General features: G+C 41.8%; 1 protein-coding gene across 2 annotated transcripts in view; it reads left to right on the plus strand.

Annotated features, from left to right (window-relative positions):
* The window catches only part of impact (impact RWD domain protein), a 33,503-nt gene that overhangs the window by 11,218 nt on the left and 3,134 nt on the right, over nucleotides 1–19,151 (plus strand). The window contains exons 8-10 of one of the 2 annotated variants that reach the window (XM_079505349.1): nucleotides 14,517–14,590; nucleotides 15,169–15,259; nucleotides 18,573–18,707. In XM_079505349.1, coding sequence (XP_079361475.1) covers nucleotides 14,517–14,590; nucleotides 15,169–15,259; nucleotides 18,573–18,707 — 300 coding nt within the window. The remainder of the gene's footprint in view (nucleotides 1–14,516; nucleotides 14,591–15,168; nucleotides 15,260–18,572; nucleotides 18,708–19,151) is intronic. The other variant, XM_079505350.1, reaches the window with a different exon arrangement.

Raw genomic sequence — 19,151 nt, forward strand, 5'->3', positions numbered from 1 at the left:
ATTCATCGTATACGGTGGGTGCAGTAACCGTGGCGACCTATGGCAGTAGAGACTAAAGCAAGAAAAGTTTTCTGGTCTCTGGACTCACTCCTCGATCTTTCTCCAAAAAGGAGTAGAAACACAGAATTATAGCCCTGGTCCAGTTATCTCGCTAATGCACTGGACCAAGGCTACACTGACTACCTTTTTTCACTGATGAAAACTAAATCAAAACTAAATTAAAATAGGCTATGATGAGTAAAACTATGACTAAATATATTGACAATTTCAACCTCGCACTGCGATGTGTTGTGTGCTTGTAGATCGTCTATTTTCGGCATGCATCCAAGTATAAATCGTGTACAGGCATTTGTTCCGACATACCAAGAGCCCGACAGTCATTGGTCTGACGCCCTACCCAAACACTAACCTAACCCTAACCGCACACGAACTCCACAAGTGATTTCCATCAAGGTCATTCAGATTTTCTAGTGGTTGGGTCCTCTACTATTTTCAATTTGTTTTAATGATCGCCCCAAAATAATGTCCCTCTGTTCTATGCATCTATTTGCAGATGTCATCCACTCATCACACTCTGATATAGTGCAAATCCAAAGCTCACTGCAATCAGAGTTCTCTTTGGTCCAGAAATGGCTCTCTAATAATAATCTTATAGTGAATATGAAGAAATCCTGTAGTGTGCTATTTGGTACAAGACAAGACTCAGTTATTTATCCACCGCATTGTCTATTCATTTTGATGACCAGTCTCCTCTAAAATCTGTTGACTCTTTTAAATACCTGGGACTTTGGTTAGACTCAGAGCTTTCCTTTAGGCCTCATATAGATTTAATTAGAACTAGAATACATGTCAGTCTCAAAATAATATATAGATCAATTAACTGTTTTTCCTTTAAGACAAGAAAACGAATTGCACAACAATTATTACTTCCCATACTGGACTATGGTGACATAATTTACCAAAACACCACTGAATCACACCTTCACTCCTTAAATGTTGTCTATAATAATATTTGTAGGTTTGTTTTGAGGTGTCCTTACCATACTCACCATTGTGTAATGTATGAGTCATTGATCTGGGTATCACCCCAAGCTATCCCACATATTTAAAACAGTTCTTGAACCGATTCTCATCTGCCTATTCTTTAAGACATACCCAACAGCATTATTTCATTGTGCCCAGAATCTCTAGAGAGATAGGTAGGCGTGCTTTTAAGTTCAAAGCACCAGCAGACTGGAATGCCCTGCCCTTGTATCTCAGATGACTCACTCCTTTATTGCCTTCAAGAATGCATTAATAATTACATCTAGCTGTTCTTGTTTTTGATTGCTCTTTTTGCAGAGGCGGAGCTATTTCTCTGCATGGAGTTGTCTAGGAGTGTAGAGACAAAAACATCAACCCACCTCGAATGCGTGCGTGCGTGCGTGTGTGTGTGTGTGTGTGTGTGTGTGTGTGTGTGTGTGTGTGTGTGTGTGTGTGTGTGTGTGTGTGTGTGTGTGTGTGTGTGTGTGTGTGTGTGTGTGTGTGTGTGTGTGTGTGTGTGTGTGTGTGTGTGTGTGTGTGTGTGTGTGTGTGTGTGTGTGTGTGTGTGTGTGTGTGTGTGTGTGTGTGTGTGTGTGTGTGTGTGTGTGTGTGTGTGTGTGTGATATCACGGCGTAGGGTCCAGAGGCCCAGTCAGTTTAGAGCTTGCAGTCTAACTTCGAAGAGAGGTGGCGAAAAAACAAGAAAAACAACAAATTATAGCCTACTCTGGCAGGCTGGCAGCCCATGTGCATGCAAACCACAGCATGCCGCCGTTGTTTTCAATGATCCCTCCATTCGCACGTCGGCAAACCCGTTCTCACCTATCGGCCGGAGATGCGCTGTGTGTGTGTGTGTGTGTGTGTGTTGCTCTCAAATCTCAGACATGCTTTTATTTGTTATTGTCAGTAGTTAGTAGTAAGAGAAGTAGCCTGCAACACTGCCCTGGGTAAATACAGAATAGATATAGGATATTATATTTAAAATAATCACTATAGGAGAGGATGTTACACTATTCATTATAGTCTCAAATTGACATTGAGCTTTTTTGTTAAACATTTAACCTCTTATTTAAGTTATTTTATACCATTTTGGAACTGAAATAGGGAACCGTTAAGAACCGGAATCGATAAGCAGAACCGGAATCGGTACCGGATTCACAAAAATCATAATGCCATCCCTAGGCGGGAACCCCTTTTGGTGTTTTAAACATTATGTTATAATTTAGCTATTGAAAAATAGCAGATCTACAAGCTCATAGTGCTGTCAGACATTACGGCAGCATAATGGCCTGACAAAATAAATGTTAGTCGACTAAATCAACAATCAAAGATTTAGTTGGCTAAAATCTTCTAATATTAATTTAGTCAACCAAAACTAGACTAAAACTAAAACATTTCAGATGATAAAATATGACTAAATCGTTTATTCAAAAAGTTCATTAAAACTAAAGCTAAATTAACACCATCTGTCTCCCTAAACTTGCAGTGGCTTGTCTGAACGCAGTGGTCAGGAGGTGTATTCTACGTCCGCTCAAACAAACTCATTAAGCCATAATTTGCATACGCCTGTAAGGTCGTCGAGGCTATATCACCATCTCGACCATCGAGAACAGCCTCTGAGTCCTCTGCCTAGTTCTCTCTCTCTCTCTCTCTCTCTCTCTCTCTCTCTCTCTCTCTCGATCTAGACATTTAACCAAGCGATTTCCCTCTGACAAGGCTCGCTGTTACCCGACAACACTGTGCAATTACTCCACATAAGCCATCTGTTAAAACAAGGAACAGTAGGCGTTTTCCACTCTGTTAAAATAATTATCTTTGCTACAAGTGTATGACTATATCCAATAGATGCATAAGTCAAGACAATACCACTCACTCACTTTGTCCATTTTTTTCTGTTGTATCTGTAGTTAACCAAACTAAAATCCAGTAATCCACACGTGTCAGAAAGCTATGTTAACCAGGAACACTGCGCAGTGCAAGCTAAGTAATTAACAACACCAGCTGGAAATGCTTCAGTCTTTGAGTGTGTGTGTGTGTGTGTGCGTGTGTGTGTGTGCGTGTGCGCGTGCCCGTGTGCGTGTGCGCGTGTGCGTCACTCTCCCTGAAATTAAACTGAAAGGATGCACAGGACTAATATTACTGCATTTTGGCTATGTAATAATACTGTAGTGTGTGTGTGTGTGTGTGTGTGTGTGTGTGTGTGTGTGTGTGTGTGTGTGTGTGTGTGTGTGTGTGTGTGTGTGTGTGTGTGTGTGTGTGTGTGTGTGTGTGTGTGTGTGTGTGTGTGTGTGTGTGTGTGTGTGTGTGTGTGTGTGTTTGTTTTAATTTAAATAACGTATAATTTTCCGGCCAAATAGAACATTGGGGGGTGCGTCAGCTAGGTCAAATAAGTTTGGGAACCGCTGGGATAGAGTATGGCAGAGCGAGGGAGGCTACGTAGCAACCAAACAAGGCTTTACTGGGTAAACAGGTTTTGAACCTGTATAGGGGGAGAGCACAGTGACGTGTTCGGTAGGATTTTGGCTTATTTGGGCACCATCTTCCTGCCTACATGTAGGCTAGTAGGATGCTAGGCTACTTGGCTCCGACAGTCAACACACTACAATGGAAGCATAATTCTGACGGCCCGCGGTGGAAGTTAGGGTATCAAGTTATTTATGTTATTTTGTCATCTGACACCCAAACCATACAGTGTTTATTTAATTATTTTAAATCTACAACAATGGTATATGTCTCCACAGTGAGGCTGGAAAATGTAGCCTAGCAGCCTACTACTATCAGAGATTAAAATAGGGTGCATTTTGCATCCCAAAATGCAGTTTATAGTTAACACTCCGAATGCGAGAACCGGTTTTCTACGTGGTTCGAATCCCAACGGTCCGATGCGGGACATGTAGATCTCCGTTTAGTGCATGTTTTTATTGATTACTTTCAATCGCCTTTGTACACACCCGGACAATAGATCAAGCAGCCCTGATTCATCCCACAACTCTCCAGTCACTTGATAAAAAAATTAATTAAAAAAAGCCTCTCCCCCTCCCTTCCTGAAAACAGGACTGGAGGGGCGCATTGTCTAGAATAGTCTCTGTAAACGTAATGGCGGTGCCCATGCGAGCTACATACAACTCCAGTCAACAGAATCACACTGCATAACATTCGATCGGCTTTTCTCCTCCTGTTTCTCCCTCCTCCCGCGAGATAATTTGGAGAATCCAATCTCTTTTTTTTAATACAATCAGTGGAGAGCACCTGGTGCTGAAATAGCAAACAAGCTGTGTGGTGTGAAAGAAAACACACCAGTTCAGTTAATCATTCAAACGTTTATCTTTACTTCAGGCCTAAATGTGACTCTGACGGCACCAGAAATGTGAACAGTGACAATGCAATTATCAATCATCAATCAACATGACACTTGATATCTGGTTTTATGGACGTCAGTTTAATCCACAGGCAGTTTGTGTCTGTCAAACAATTTCTCTCGTGCATCTTTATTGCATTCATTGATTCCGTGGCAGCGGTGGCCGAACGGATAGCGGCGCGGTCTAGATACCGGAAGGTTCCCAGTTCGAATCAGCCGTCCGACACGTTAAAATTACCACCGCTGAAATGCCCTTGAACAAGGCATCAACCACTACGATGAAATGTGTTCTATGAGCAGGGCCTGGCTGGAAACAAGTTCTTGAGCTTAGCCCAGATACCCTGGGTAAATATAGATTTCATTTCATTTCATTTCATTTCATTTCATTTCATGAAAAGGCGGACTCGCACACATAAGTGGATGGGAACATTGTGAGCACATAAAATGCAAGTCTCTTTATGTTTCTGTACTCTTCTGAGCATCCTACCCAAAAGGCAGTCGTGGACACTGCACTTCTGAATGCATCTTTGACCAGGGAGGTTGTTTGGAAGTCAATTAACTCCATTTCCAATGCAGCCTCATCTAACGAGGGGATCATTTTTTTCGCCTGGGAGGAGAAGTCTGCAGTGGGTTTGACTGTGAGAGGGCCACGTACAAAGGTAATGAGTTCTTTTGGGATAAAGTAGTCATCAAACCTATCAGTGAAATTATCTCGTAGCTGCTTGATGAAGTCAGTCATCAGCTGTGTCACATTTCCTTTCATTTTTTTTAGCGCACTGAAATATAGGAGCCTTGCCAGTGGCTATGTCTGTCTCATAGGTTTCTAGCTTCGTCGTAAATGCCTCAAGCTTTTCAACCATGTCCACGATTAGTTTCTCTATCCCCTGTAGTTTGAGGTTAAGCTCGTTTAGGTGGCCAAATATATCAGATAAGAATGCTACATTAGACATGAACTGTTACTGTACGTCTCCCAGAAGGGCAAGGTGGTCAGCTGCTGCTTTATTCTTGCTCAATGAAAGGAACGCCTTGACCTCTCCTATTAGTTCACAGAAGCTCTCCAATGCCTTTCCTTTGCTCAACCAACGCACATCATTGTGAAGCAGCAGATCATCATGGGCAGCATCTTCTGACTCAGACACAAGTTGTCGGAATAGCAGATGCTGGGTGCTTGACGTAGCCCTGACGAAATTAATTACTTTCATCACTATCCATAACGCTCTTCAGTTCGCCACTGAGCCTGGCCTAAATATAACGTCTGCACGACGTTCCACGACAGCAGCTCTTCCTTGAAATTACGCCCTGCACCACGTCCGACAGCACCTCGACGCAGCGGGTAGCAGACCTTGCAGAGAGGGACATCTGTTTGACTGACGCAATGATATTATCATTAGACTTGTCTGAGGCGAGTTCCTCCAAAACTGTCACCATCATCTCCTTGAAAACCTCTGCGCCTGTGAATGGCTTGTTGTGCCTTGCAAGCACCCACAACGCCTTTAGAGAAGCACTTGTAACTTTCTGTTGGAATATGAAGCCTCACACCAGGGTCGCGCTACTGCGCGAATAAGCTGCTTTCAGTCTTTCAATGTCTTTCTTTTGATTAAAGTGGGAACTTATCTTTGAAGGTGGAATGCTCCGTATTGTGGTGCCGTCTGACATTATATTCTTTGCAAACAGACACAGGTCAGTTGCAGATGAGACACATGGGGTTTTCATTAGTGAAAGACAGTGTTGGGCATAACGGCGTTTAAACAAACGGCGTTACCTAACGTCGTTATTTTTTTCAGTAACTGGTAATCTAATTAATTACAATTTCCATCGCTACAACGCCGTTACCGTTACTGACAATGAAATGTGCTCCGTTACTATGTCAAGCGTCCCCAAGCTTTCTGTTACCACGGGCCGGCTGACAGTGTGTGTGTCTGTGTGTGTGTGTGCGCTACTACAGGCTGGGGCTGCTGCTCCTCCTGCTGCAAACATGACACGGTTAGAAAAAAATACCAAGGATACGACAGTGATGTCTCTTACTTTTTGCTGTTACGCAACCAGGAAGTAACACAGACTCGACGCTGTTTAAGCAGTGACATGTGACATGACCTCACTTACGAATCCTTGGTATTGGTATCTTCATGGGTATTTTTTACACACAAACCCAGCGCGGCGCACACACACAAACAAACTAACTTTAACAACAACCAGTAGAGAAGAGATGGCGAGTCACGACGAACAATCAGACAAGATGGCTTTCACAAATTGGCGGTACAAGGCCAACGGCTAACGGCCGATGTAATCTTCCTAAAACCGGCCGAAATCCGCATGTGCACGGTCGATCACGCACGCGCGTGATCACGCATGCATCGCTGCGTAAAATGCGATATTTTGGGCTTAAGGCCGACAGACAGTGCAGGGAGAGCAGCTGGCATGGTGTAACTGTAAAACAGTCTTAATGTTAATTTAAAATTGAGATATTCCTCAAAAAAGGCCAAAATGATAACGCCCCCTTAGGAAGCTGACAGATGTTAAAAAAGGCCAAATTTGGGGGGTCTGGCCCCCCCATAAAAAGTCCTGGTCAGATATTGGCCCCAGGCAAAACTTAATTGCCTACCCCTGACGTACATAGATGGATAAATAATGACGCGTTTCATATGACATCTGCCCGACTGGCGTCTAACCGATCCGTCATGACCATCATCATCATAAAAAATAAACAAAACAGTAGTAACGTAGCCCCGATATGTTCCCTCAGTCCCTATGCTCATTCTTTAGTTCATACAAAAGCCAATTACCGACGAACGGTAGATATATTTCATATTCATTATTATTTTATTTTTTAAAATAGCTAAAATAGCAGATCTACAAGCTCACAGCGCTGTGATCGTGAACTAATTTCAATGTGTGACACTATCATGAAAAAGTATAAATTAGGGCTCAAGTTGTTCATTGCATTTCATTTGTAGTATTCTTTCATGCTAATATTATAAACGTTTTATTATCCTTCCCTTCTTTGTCCTTTTATCTGCTTCCTTCCATAAATGAGGCAATGCAGCTGGTCGCCTGTCTTCAAAATGTTTGTCTCTTTCTTATTTGCCAATCTTTTGATGCAGTAATGGTCTGCATCAAAAGTAGGGGTGACAGAAAAGGCTCGGTCACCTCTGGTTTTTAAATTTTTGTGACCTCGAGATTCAACTGGCCTGCAGACCGCAATGGCCTTGAGGGAGTATAGCTTTATAAGATCACAGAGATACTGAGGTGCCCGACCGTGATTTATTAAAGACAAACTAAATCTTAAAATCAACTCTAAAACGAACGGGGAGCCAGTGAAGAGAGGCCAGAACAGGTGTAATATGGTCATGTCTGCGGTTTCCAGTTAGGAGTCGTGCTGCAGAATTTTGGACCAGTTGTAGATGTGCCATGGAGGCCTGGTTTAAAGGTGTAGGGAAACGGAAATGGTAGGAATTTTATTTTGAAGTTTCAGACGGTTTCAGCTTGAAACACCGCTCTGAAGTTTCTGAACCAATCAGAGCGTCGCATCGAGTGTGTTTGTTAGATGTCGGCCAGCTGTACCAGTTGACTGTTATGTGGCTTATTTCTACCCTATAATGTTTTCAGATACATATTTTAGCGTGATGATTAAGTTGAAACCGAGTCTGTCTGGATGGTATCTTGAATGGGAATAAAAATGGAGGATTTCTGTAATCAGTAGCAGCTGTGTTGGACGGATGCGCAGATATGGGGAATTCAACGGTTGAGCTTCATTTTTATTGGCTTTTATCGATGTGGGCCTCGACACGCAGTACGTTTTCGTTTTCAGGAAGTAATTAAAATTCGATTTTATCGAATAAAAATACACAAAAAAAAAAATTGGCATCCATTGTTAGGTATGCTCATATGATGACCACGGATGTGGTCTAAAAGTGTGAAAAACATATTTTTCATTTCACTACGCCTTTAAGCCAACATACATAGCAGTAGTCCAAATGAGTGGAGATAAAAGCATGAATGAAAGAAAGCACGGACTAGGGCTTTCACTTCTAGTCATTTTTACTAGTTGCCTAGTTTACTAGTCGACTAGTAAACTAGTTTAACAACCTATTATGTTTCACTTCTAGTCATTTTTACTAGTTGAATAGTCGACTAGTTGAATAGTCGACTAGTTGCTTAAAGCCCTAGCACAGACTTGATTTTGGCAAGCAACCTAGAGTGATAAACGCTGGATCTGACCACAGTGCTTACCTGTTTGTTCAGTTTGAGTGCATTATCCAATTTGACACTAAGGTTGGAGATAACGGGTTTGGCAAATGGCTGCAGGGGACCATGGTCGGTGGGTACAACACCAGGGCCACTAGGCCCAAACACTATGGTCCTCATTCACAAAGGAGAAATACGCCAGAGTGTAACGGAAGCGTAAAGGTCATGCGTATAGATATCGGAAAATCCGTCCGATCACGCTACGGTTAAGTCCCGTGTTATTCAGGGAACCAGGTGTAATCACTTCATTTGTGCGGATCGGCAAGTGTATCCTTTCCGCATTTTTTCCAAGCGATTCGCCTGGTGTCGCCTGGTTAGAGGGAACATCTACGACCATATAAGGCAACAGGAAATATCGAAATACGTCATCATAGACTGCACAGAGGATTCCCAAGTTTTAAATTATATACAACAGCCGCGATGAGCTTGTAGAGCAGTTAATTTTGACAGGCGGGTCTGCACGGACAGATCTTCAAGCAAACAGCGCGAGTTATATGTATATAATTATAAACGAAACTTGCCAACTTGGCACGCATTGCTTCACTCCTTGTTAAATGTCAGAACGTTAATAAGTTAACTGTTACAGTTACTTTCACATAATGAGAAAGAAGTTAATTTGTACTGTTCACCACACGACCAAATGCTATATTAAAACTCGGCAATGATAAAAGGCCCTATTGATTAGTCTACTGCGGTGATTGATTCCCTGCCATGCACTCGGATTTGGAAAGCAATTATTATTATAAATTATAAATTAATACCACGACGCAAATGGAGGCAGATAGATGCTTGCAGCAAAGGCATTTAGGCCTACGTGAAACTTTAATTGGCTGAGTCTGTCAACATGCTGATCAGCGAGTTACAGTGGTAATAATAATCATCATCAACAGCCTTTCTTGTCTGTCTGTCCGTCATGTTTGTGAACAAGCGCGAGTGGAGGTGAGCTGGCTTAAAACTGACTCAAAGGAGCTCCATAACGAAACAATTTAAATAGGCCTATACTGCAGACATTACTACACTAAACAACGTTGGATTCGTACAGTGCAGAATGCAGATAAGTGTATGTTCTTATTATAATTGTGAGTTTGTTTTTTAACATGCAGCGCGAGTCTGTGAGAGCCGATCTACAAGCTCACAACGCGGTGCACTGCGAGTAGAAGGCTGCCGAGTGAGCAGCCCCAATCGCGCATGCTAGAAATATCCTAATAAATAAATAAAAAGGTGTCGGGCTCGGGGGCAGTTTCTGTATGGGACTAGGCTAACTTGCCTCTAGAATGCATGCATATAGGCATACAAGTGATACTTGGCTTTTATATAGGCTATCATTTTTTGATGTGCTGACCAATGTTGGGGACACACATATTTTATCTGAGGTTTGGGGACTTTTAATTGATTCAGCATGAAGACTAAAGCCTTCTTAATAAATCTACGCAAGCCGTACACGATCATGAGAGCTGGCGCAGCTTTTAGTGGAATTTCCGCCAGCGTCAAGTTCACGTTCAAGTTCATGAATTCTCACGTAATGTGGGAATCCACGTAAATGCCTGTCCGCTCACGCTCCGCTCACGTAACGTAACGTCACTTTATGAGCGTAAACGCCGTTGTGAATGAGGACCTATGACTTCCGTTTTTCTTTCATTTACAATAAGCAAGTTAAGAGCCATCCATTATAAGAAGAGGTGTCAAACTGTCATGGAACTGTTGCTTTCCCTTTTAGGGGCATATAGATTTTGGAATCATCTGCATAGAAGTGATAGGCGATGCCGTATTTCTTGAAGGTTAGTCCCAGGGGGAGGAGATATAGGGAGAAAAGAATTGTCCCAAGGATCGAGCCCTGGGGGACTCCGGAAGACAGGGAGTGGAAGAGGATTCAAAATCTCTCAGAAAAGTAGGACGAGAGAGAACCAGTCTAGGGCAGTTTCCCTGACACCAACACAGGCAACACATGCTTTGGGCAGCGGTGGCCGAACGGTTTGCGGAGCGGTCTTGTTATCGGAAGGTCGCCAGTTTGTATCCCCGGACCGGCACGTTAAAATTACCACCGCTGAAGTTCCCTTGAGCAAGGCATTGAACCCCTACCATGAAATGTTCTATGAGCAGGGTCTGGCTGTAAACAAGTTCGTCGAGCTTAGTCCATTCACCCTGGGTAAACAAAGAACTTTGCTTTTGCTCTAGTCGAAAAATTAAAGTCTGGCAAAGAGTGGCAAACGCGGATGTTAAATCTAGGAGTCACCAGAGTCAGTAATGTCATTGGAAACCCTCAGCAAAGCTGACTCAGTACTGTGAAACGCTTTAAATCCTGATTGGAAAATATCAAAAATTGTGTGTGTACCTGCAGAAAACTGTAGAACTGTAAAACTGTAGTTGGAATAACACCGTTTTCTCAAGGATCTTTGAAATGAATGCAAGCTTTGAAATAGGTCTTCTAGGGCGGAGGTGAAAGATCTGGTACCATAATCTTGTAAACTCTCAAGGTGCACGGCTCAACAATGTCATGAAACTGCCAGCTGTTACGGACTGTTCTGAAGTCTAGGGGTTTACTGCCCGCAACATGCATGAAAGAACAACACCGCTCATAATAGAGTATTTCTTTTAATACTCAAGGACAAATAAATAACTTACAAAGTGGCTTAAGTGCATGACAACGAATGGTTCTAAATTACTTACATTTACAGGATGATGAATGAACAGAACACAAAAGAAAAGGCGATGATGGCCAAACAAATAACACTCACTCAAAACCCTAACAAACATACAAATACGAAACTACAACTGAACCTAACAAACAACTACACAGAACTAAGTAGGACAAAACTAACACTCCTTCCCGAAGGGAGTGGAACTAATACAAGCAGAATGAAAACACAAAACATAGGCGGCTGGAGGGAAGACCACGCATAGCAGTGTTTCCTCATCGGAGTCTAGGAAAATTAATGAGGAATGTGCACGGGGGCGTGGCCCGGTCTCCTGCGGGAGGTTTGCACATGCTCAGTGTAAACAGGAACTGTGATGGAGTGTTCTAGCAGAGGTGCTAGATAGAAAGCTCATAACTTGTGGTGTAAATAATGAGATCCAGTTGAGAATTAAACAGCAGTCACCCTTCCCTTTTCAAATTTTTTATATCATCCACAGCACTTAAATGAACAGTTTCCATGTTCCTTTGTCATTTCACAGAAATAAATGTTTAACACATGTAGGCTACTACAATCAAAGTGAGCATCAAAAGAACATGGAAAATCTACAAAAGAAAAATATACAAAAACATTAACATTTAGTAAATGTACTTGTCTGTTATACACAACATTTTTCCCACCGTTATGAAATTGATATACTTTTTAAAATAAAAAACAAAATCAGCATTGTAGTATTCTCTTTTTTTAATATACTTTTTATTATTTCAGTTCAGGGTCAGCAACTCTCATGCACCTCTAGCACCTCTGCTGGAACACTCCATCATCGCAGTTCCTGTTTACACTGCACATGTGCAAACCTCCCGCAGGAGACCGGGCCACGCCCAGTGCACATTCCTCTTTAATTTTCCTATGTCGGAGCAAGGAAGCTTTGAGAAGGAAGAGAAGTGGTCACGTGATTGGGCTGCGCCATGACACTTTCATGGACATTTTCATGGGAGCCAAACTCACACCGGAAGTGCAATGAATACATGGCAGTGAATGGAGCCGGCTGGACCAGCTCATAACAAACATTATTTATGAACAATTGAGACCTTTGTCATATAATCGGTTCAGGAATATAAAAGAAGACATATCACAGCTAGGTTGTTTTCTAATCACTTACTTTTCGATGTGCACAGAGTGCACAGTACATCATTTTATCTGAGGATCTAAACAGCAGTAGTACTTTGTGCTCTTTAGATACCATACCTCTATAAAAATTACACAGTGTACACATCGAAGCTCCACCCACGCGGCAATTTGCCAGATTCCCGGAAAAGCTTGCCCCAGCGGCATTCTGACGAGTGGGTGGAGCTTCTTTTCCATCCACCAGCTGTCTAAAAACCCAGAGATGACGCAAAACACAGCTTCCTTTGGCCGCATGGAAGTTCAAGTGTGCCCAGGCTGGCAGAGAGTGAGCCTTATGGCCAGGTAGCCAGGTCTGAGCTGCCACAGGACCAATAGGGGCTGATCAAGCTCCAAGCCAGGCCCTCCTCAAGACGGCAACACATTAGGGACACGTCACTCATCATCTGCAGGGGACAGAACTCGCAACAAACAGTACCAGGCAATAATAGGCGACCCTATAATCTGTACAGCTAAGCAAGCCTACCAATAAATATATATGGATATAATAGCATTAGCTCCATATATATTTATCACTACTAATCGAACATAATAACAAATACAGTCAACGGCTGTTACACAGTGTACACAAGTGTTGTTGTCAATCGAAGACCTGTTGAAACATGTCCTTTGCTCTGTCCGTGGAGATTGAAGAGCTAAATACCGTGTGAAAAGGACTTTTATTTCATGCTGGCTCTTTTCTCAATCTCTAACTTCACTTCCACATGTTCTCAGATTTCAGTGTTGCTGTAATGTATTCAGGTATGCCAGCATCAGATTTATTGACTAACATCAGTGTCCTTGAGTCATCCTTTTACTTGTCTTTAGAAAAAGACACTGTTCCAGTGGATCAAATGTAATAACTTAAGCACAAGCTCAATACGGCATTGGTTCATTATTTATAAAACTCACAGACTGACTTAACCACTTACTTACTCACCAGCTCAGTGGCCTTGTGGTTAGAGTCAGCCTGGCCACACCTGAACTTCCATGCGCGGCCAAAAGAAGCTGTCTGCCGGGGTCTCTTCCGGGTTTTTAGACAGCTGGTGGATGGAAATGAAGCTCCACCCACGCGGCAGAATGCCGCTGGGGCAAGCTTTTCCGGGAATCTGGCCGGCGCGTGGGTGGAGCTTCATTTCCATCCACCAGCTGTCTAAAAAGACCCCGGCAGACAGGTTCTTTTGTCCGCGCATGGAATCCTAGGTCTGCTTATACCCAATGTCTGCCCTGAGACTGGGAGGTGGGGTTCAATCCCCGGCTGGGTCATACCAAAGACTCAATGCCTCCCTGCTTGGCACTCAGCATCAAGGGTTGGATTGGGGGTAGGTCCCTGTAACATACTAGCGTCATGTCCAGGGGGTGTACTTGTACATCAAACAGGACATAGGCTCTTGCCCTATGGGCCTCATGGCTCGGCAAGGCTACTTACGTTTTACTCACAACGTGTCACATTGTGACTAACAAAGTAGGGTATTAATTTACGGGGGGAAAAAATAAAAATAAAACTGATATGAGGATTCTACCCGACAGCAATAAAGGGGATCAAACATGAGTTGATTGCACTGACTGTTATGCTCAAAGTGCACAGCATGAAAGTACACTCAATGTGCTTAATAAAACCGTTTGAAAAAATTAGGGATGCACAATTAATCGTTAGCATAATCGTAATTGGCCATATCGGCCATAGAAATGCCATATCGGTATCGGAATGGTCTCAAAATAATTCAGATTATTTAATCGTTTTTTTACCAGCAGAAATTAAGAAAATGAAAAACAAATCTACATTTAATTTGTGTAATCATCTCATTCAGTAGACATTCAGTTCTGGAAACACTTGGAAAAGTATTATGCTATTTATTGATTGATTGAATACTTTATTAACAGGCTTTGGACCAAGCTCTTAGGGCCTATAGGCTTGTTTCCATTGTGGTCCTCTGTATAATATCGGAATCGGTCAGAATCGGTATCGGCAGATATGACTCTGCAAATAATCGGATATCGGTCCTAATTTCATAATCGTGCACCCCTAGAAAAAATACATAAATACTACAAACCCAGAATAATATTCATTGTTGTATGTTCCTGATGTTGCAGGTTAAAGTTGTCCTGGACAAGCTGTGTGAAAACAAGAAAATTGCGAGTGCCACGCATAATATTTATGCATACAGGTCAGTTCATGTCCAGTATGTGTTGGTTCCAAGACTCCCAACACGCCAATGTGTGTTTTGTCTTTGTCTGACTGAGTGGCATTAGACAAGAACGCTGTTGTATACATTTGTATAAATGCTTTTGAAATATAGTTTGCATATGTGACTCTCACTCTGTGAGGGTGCCATTTAGAAGGTCATGGCACTGCACGAAAAAGGCCATGGGCGCCCTGTTGAAAATTCACGATGCCTCCACATCCAAATCTTGTGGGAATGCCTTTGGCTATATGTGTACCAAATGTCATGCTTTTATCACAAACTGAACGATTCCTTTATATATTGGAGCTAAGCAGCTGGACTAAAATAGTTCTGCCTCTGGGTAGCATTAATGTTCTCAGTAAGTTTAATGGCAATTTGCCCAGTTGATTTTAACATTTCTTGTGTAGGCAACAAAGTTTTGAACATTTCTTGTGTGCAAGTGGAAGTCTTGGCCTAAGGTCGGTGCTATAGGAAACGGCCATGGGGCCATACATTCAGAGCATTCCGGCAAACAGCAAACTGTTGACCTTCACATTCTCTATCTCGCTGTGCTGTTGTAGAATCCACTGTGAGGACAAGCAGAGCTTCCTGCAGGACTGTGAAGATGATGGTGAAACGGCTGCCGGAGGACGACTGCTCCATTTACTGCAGGTTCACTGTGTATTACAACAGTGCTTATTAAATGTTTTCATGTCAAGGACCCCCATGGCCACTGAACCTCATGTAAATGTTTTGTACCAGGGGCTCCCATATAAGACTTGTTGTTGTTACAATGTTTCAAAAATAATCCAAGTTTTTCTACATTGTTTTCAATCACTTTTACAGATTTTGACATTTTTTATGTTTTATTTAACCTTTATTTAACTAGTAAAAACCCATTGAGACTGTGTCTCTTTTACAAGTGGGAACTGGTCAAGAGGCAGAAATTAAATTACACTACAGTGCTACATCGTACATGTCAAATTACAGAACAGCAAATAATACATCCATGAAACACCTCAAAGTACTATGACAAATCACCAAAATGGTACTCTTTTACATATCCAAACATGTGCAGGTGTTGGACTGTACATCTAAGATGTTCCTTTTGAAACTTCTCAGTGGAACTTTCAAAGCCAATTTTAGTCTGGACTGCAGGTCGTTCCACGACCAGGGGCCAAAGAAGGCCGGACATTTTTTACCCCCCTCGGATTTGAATGCTGGTACTACGCACCGTAGCCAAGCATTTGATCTGAGGTTTAGATCATTTTTGTGTGTGTGCATGTCTTTAAGTGGCACATGTGTTGCATTGTGTCTCCAGTTTGTGTTTAATTAGTGTAATTGGTTGCATCTACTGTATGTGTTGTTATCAGCAACAGCTGTTTATATATTGCTTACATGGAGAGACGGACAAACACACGGCCAAATGTAAAAGCACCTGTGTGTGACACGAAAGCTATTGTTTCGTGTCACCAGGGAAACGACTTTTGACAAGTTTCACTTAATCGGGCACACACTTGTTTCCCACGCTATATACTCTTATACATTTTGACAGTCTCAAGAGGTCCTTACAGATCTATTTGGGAGATCATGTCAAACACAAGCCAAACACTTCAGCAGTGTTTACTGTAGCTTACTGTGTTGTGTACGTTACGTGTAATGGTTCACTCATCATTACTGAATGTCAATCTGCATCACTAAACCCTGCCTACAGTAGCAGTAACTGCCATTTTCTGGTTCCATCGATCAGACCAAATTAATGCTTCCCATAGAGATTTCCTAGAAAATATTCATATCAATTATTTCAAGCCTAGAATCAAGCCATCCAGGGTCCTGGTGAATCATGACCATAACACTTTTGATTCTGTGATGAAAAAAAAGAAAACCGCAAAACAAAGGGTATTATTATTATTATTAAAGATATTATTATTATTATTATTATTATTATTATTATTATTATTATTATTATTATTCACAGAATCAAATGTGTAATACTTGGGTGACCGAGGTCCCACAGCAGGGGTATGATGAGATGTACTGTATTGATCCCAGAAGGGAAATTGACACCTTCTAGCCTTACACACATACCCCTGCCACAGACAACATCCACATACATGGACACAATCACACATGAGCAAAACCTGACGCAGAACCACATAGGGAGAGAGTTATACTTGGCCTTGAGCCCCCCCCCCCTCTACACCAAATTGTCAGCAGAAAAAGTACTAGGCCTCTTATGCAGGCCACATTGTTAACATTTCTGGAGTGCACCAGCAACTGCTTTTCATTTTGGAGGATGGAGAGCTAGCCTGACTTAATTTTGCTGCCCTTGTACATTCAATCCACATGTCCCAGGCCATGTTGGAATAGTGGTTACCTGTGATGGACTGAGTGCCTGAAGTCTCTGATGCAATTAATTTGTCCCCGTTGAGCACCGCCGCCAACGAGCCCTATTACCTTCAACTGGCTGAAGTGTGTTGGACTTATCTTTGTGTGTATATTTAGAGGTTTGTGTCCAGAGCTGCAGCTTATATCTAGGGAGGGAATACTGAGGCACTTCAGGTGAAGAGCAATTATTCTATTTTAAGCAAGGCAACAGATAACCATAATCCTGCCATCAAAAATATTTCCCTCTGCAAGTATCGTTATGCTAACGTTATTCTACTATGTTGCTTACTGTAGAAATGCCACCAGAAAGATTAAACAAGAGCAGTAATTTACTTTTCTCTCAATTTATTAGGTGGTACTGCCGGTGACACTCATACACACGACACCCATATTCACAGCACAACGAAACTCCAATTGCATGTGTGACATTAAGAGCCCCTCTCTGTAGTCCAATTCTGTAATGTGTTTTCATCAAATCTGTCAGATTGAGTAACTAATTCCAACTTCCATAAAACCAAAATGATCTCAGATGGCACTGCATGGACTCTTGGCGTGCATGTGTCAGAAGCCGTGACCTTAACTGTACACAACAGGTTGCAATACTGTTTGGCTCTCCTACATTTTATCAGTGATGAGTGACACAATCATTCCAGTGAAACATAACATCCCTATGTTTAGCATAGCTAACTTTGAATGAAAACTGTTCTATTTTCAATCGCGGATCGACATGATGTAAAAAGTATTTCGAAATGTTTTCACTTTCTTAAAAGAAAAATATTTATTACATTTTCACCTATAATTACATGACAGGTCAGAGTCGAGATTGCAGATTGTGAGTGACAGAGCCAAGTTCCCACCTGCTGTGTTGAAAAGCGTCTGATGATTGCTTTGAAGCGTGATGCCAAATCTTGGCCTTTGTTGCTGTTTACAGTTGCGTGGGAGGTTTGGATGCCATGCCACTAACGTTAATGCTAAGGATATCATTATTCTGATATCTCTTTTTATGCCTGACTGCCTCTATATTTCACACGCACAAACACACACACACAGAGAGCACACACAGCACATAGCATGCTGGCACAGCACACACCCCAAGTTGAGTTCGACAAGCCTGGTCTATGACATAGACAAAGAATTTCACAAATTGTCAAAATCTTTCTAATTACTTTTTTCAAAAATAGCTAAAATAGCACATTTACAAGCTTGTAGATCGACTATTTCTGCTATTTGTGTCCCCCAGGAGTCTAACCTTGTCCCAAAGGAGGTAACGTTGTCCGCACACTGAATATCTGCTCCCAGGAAACTTTTATTGAAGAGTTTGTTACTCTTCAATAAAAGTTTTCTGGGAGCATATATTCAATGTGCGGACAACCCTCCTTTCTCATTGTACAGCTTTTTTTTTTAAATAATAGAAAATGCTCAAAATAGGCTAATTTGTAGGCTTGATAAAAGCCTCGATCAATAAGCATGATCGATAAGGTGCTCATTATTCAGTAGGGATGGAGCTTGTTCTTTTTATTGATCAAGACTAGTGACTAGACTAGAGAGATTGGTTCATGGCACCAACAATACCATTGTGTTGGTTTTCTCACCTCAGATTCTGGACGTGCGGAACGTGATTGTGGTGGTGTCCCGCTGGTATGGAGGCATTCTGCTGGGTCCTGACCGCTTCAAGCACATCAATAACTGTGCTAGGAACATCCTGGTGCAGGAAGGATTCACCTCTGCCACGGTGAGAGACACAACATATTACAACACATTATATTGCCTGCTAAAGTCTGCTTATATTGTATCGTTTTGTTTTAATTTTTTCTAAATGCCTGTTTGTTTTCATGTTTTAAATGGTTGTTTATATTGTATTGTTTTTTCTTTGCTTCTTCTAACCTGTACAGCACTTTGGTTGACCTGGTCATGTAAAATGTGCTATATAAATAAAGTTGAGTTGAGTTGAGTTGAATTGAGTGGAAATGTATCTGTAGAGATGATTTCCTATATTAGTAGGCAGCTGTCAAAGGGCTGGTATAAGTTCGGGGGTGGGAGTCGGCGCTTGAACCCAAAGGTATTGGTTCGGGTACCACTTTTTATATTATATTATATTATATTATATTATATTATATTATATTATATTATATTATATTATATTATATTATATTATATTATATTATATTATAGATCT

The sequence above is a fragment of the Electrona antarctica genome, assembly GCF_951216825.1.
Source record: "Electrona antarctica genome assembly, chromosome: 7".
Classification (NCBI taxonomy): domain Eukaryota; kingdom Metazoa; phylum Chordata; class Actinopteri; order Myctophiformes; family Myctophidae; genus Electrona; species Electrona antarctica.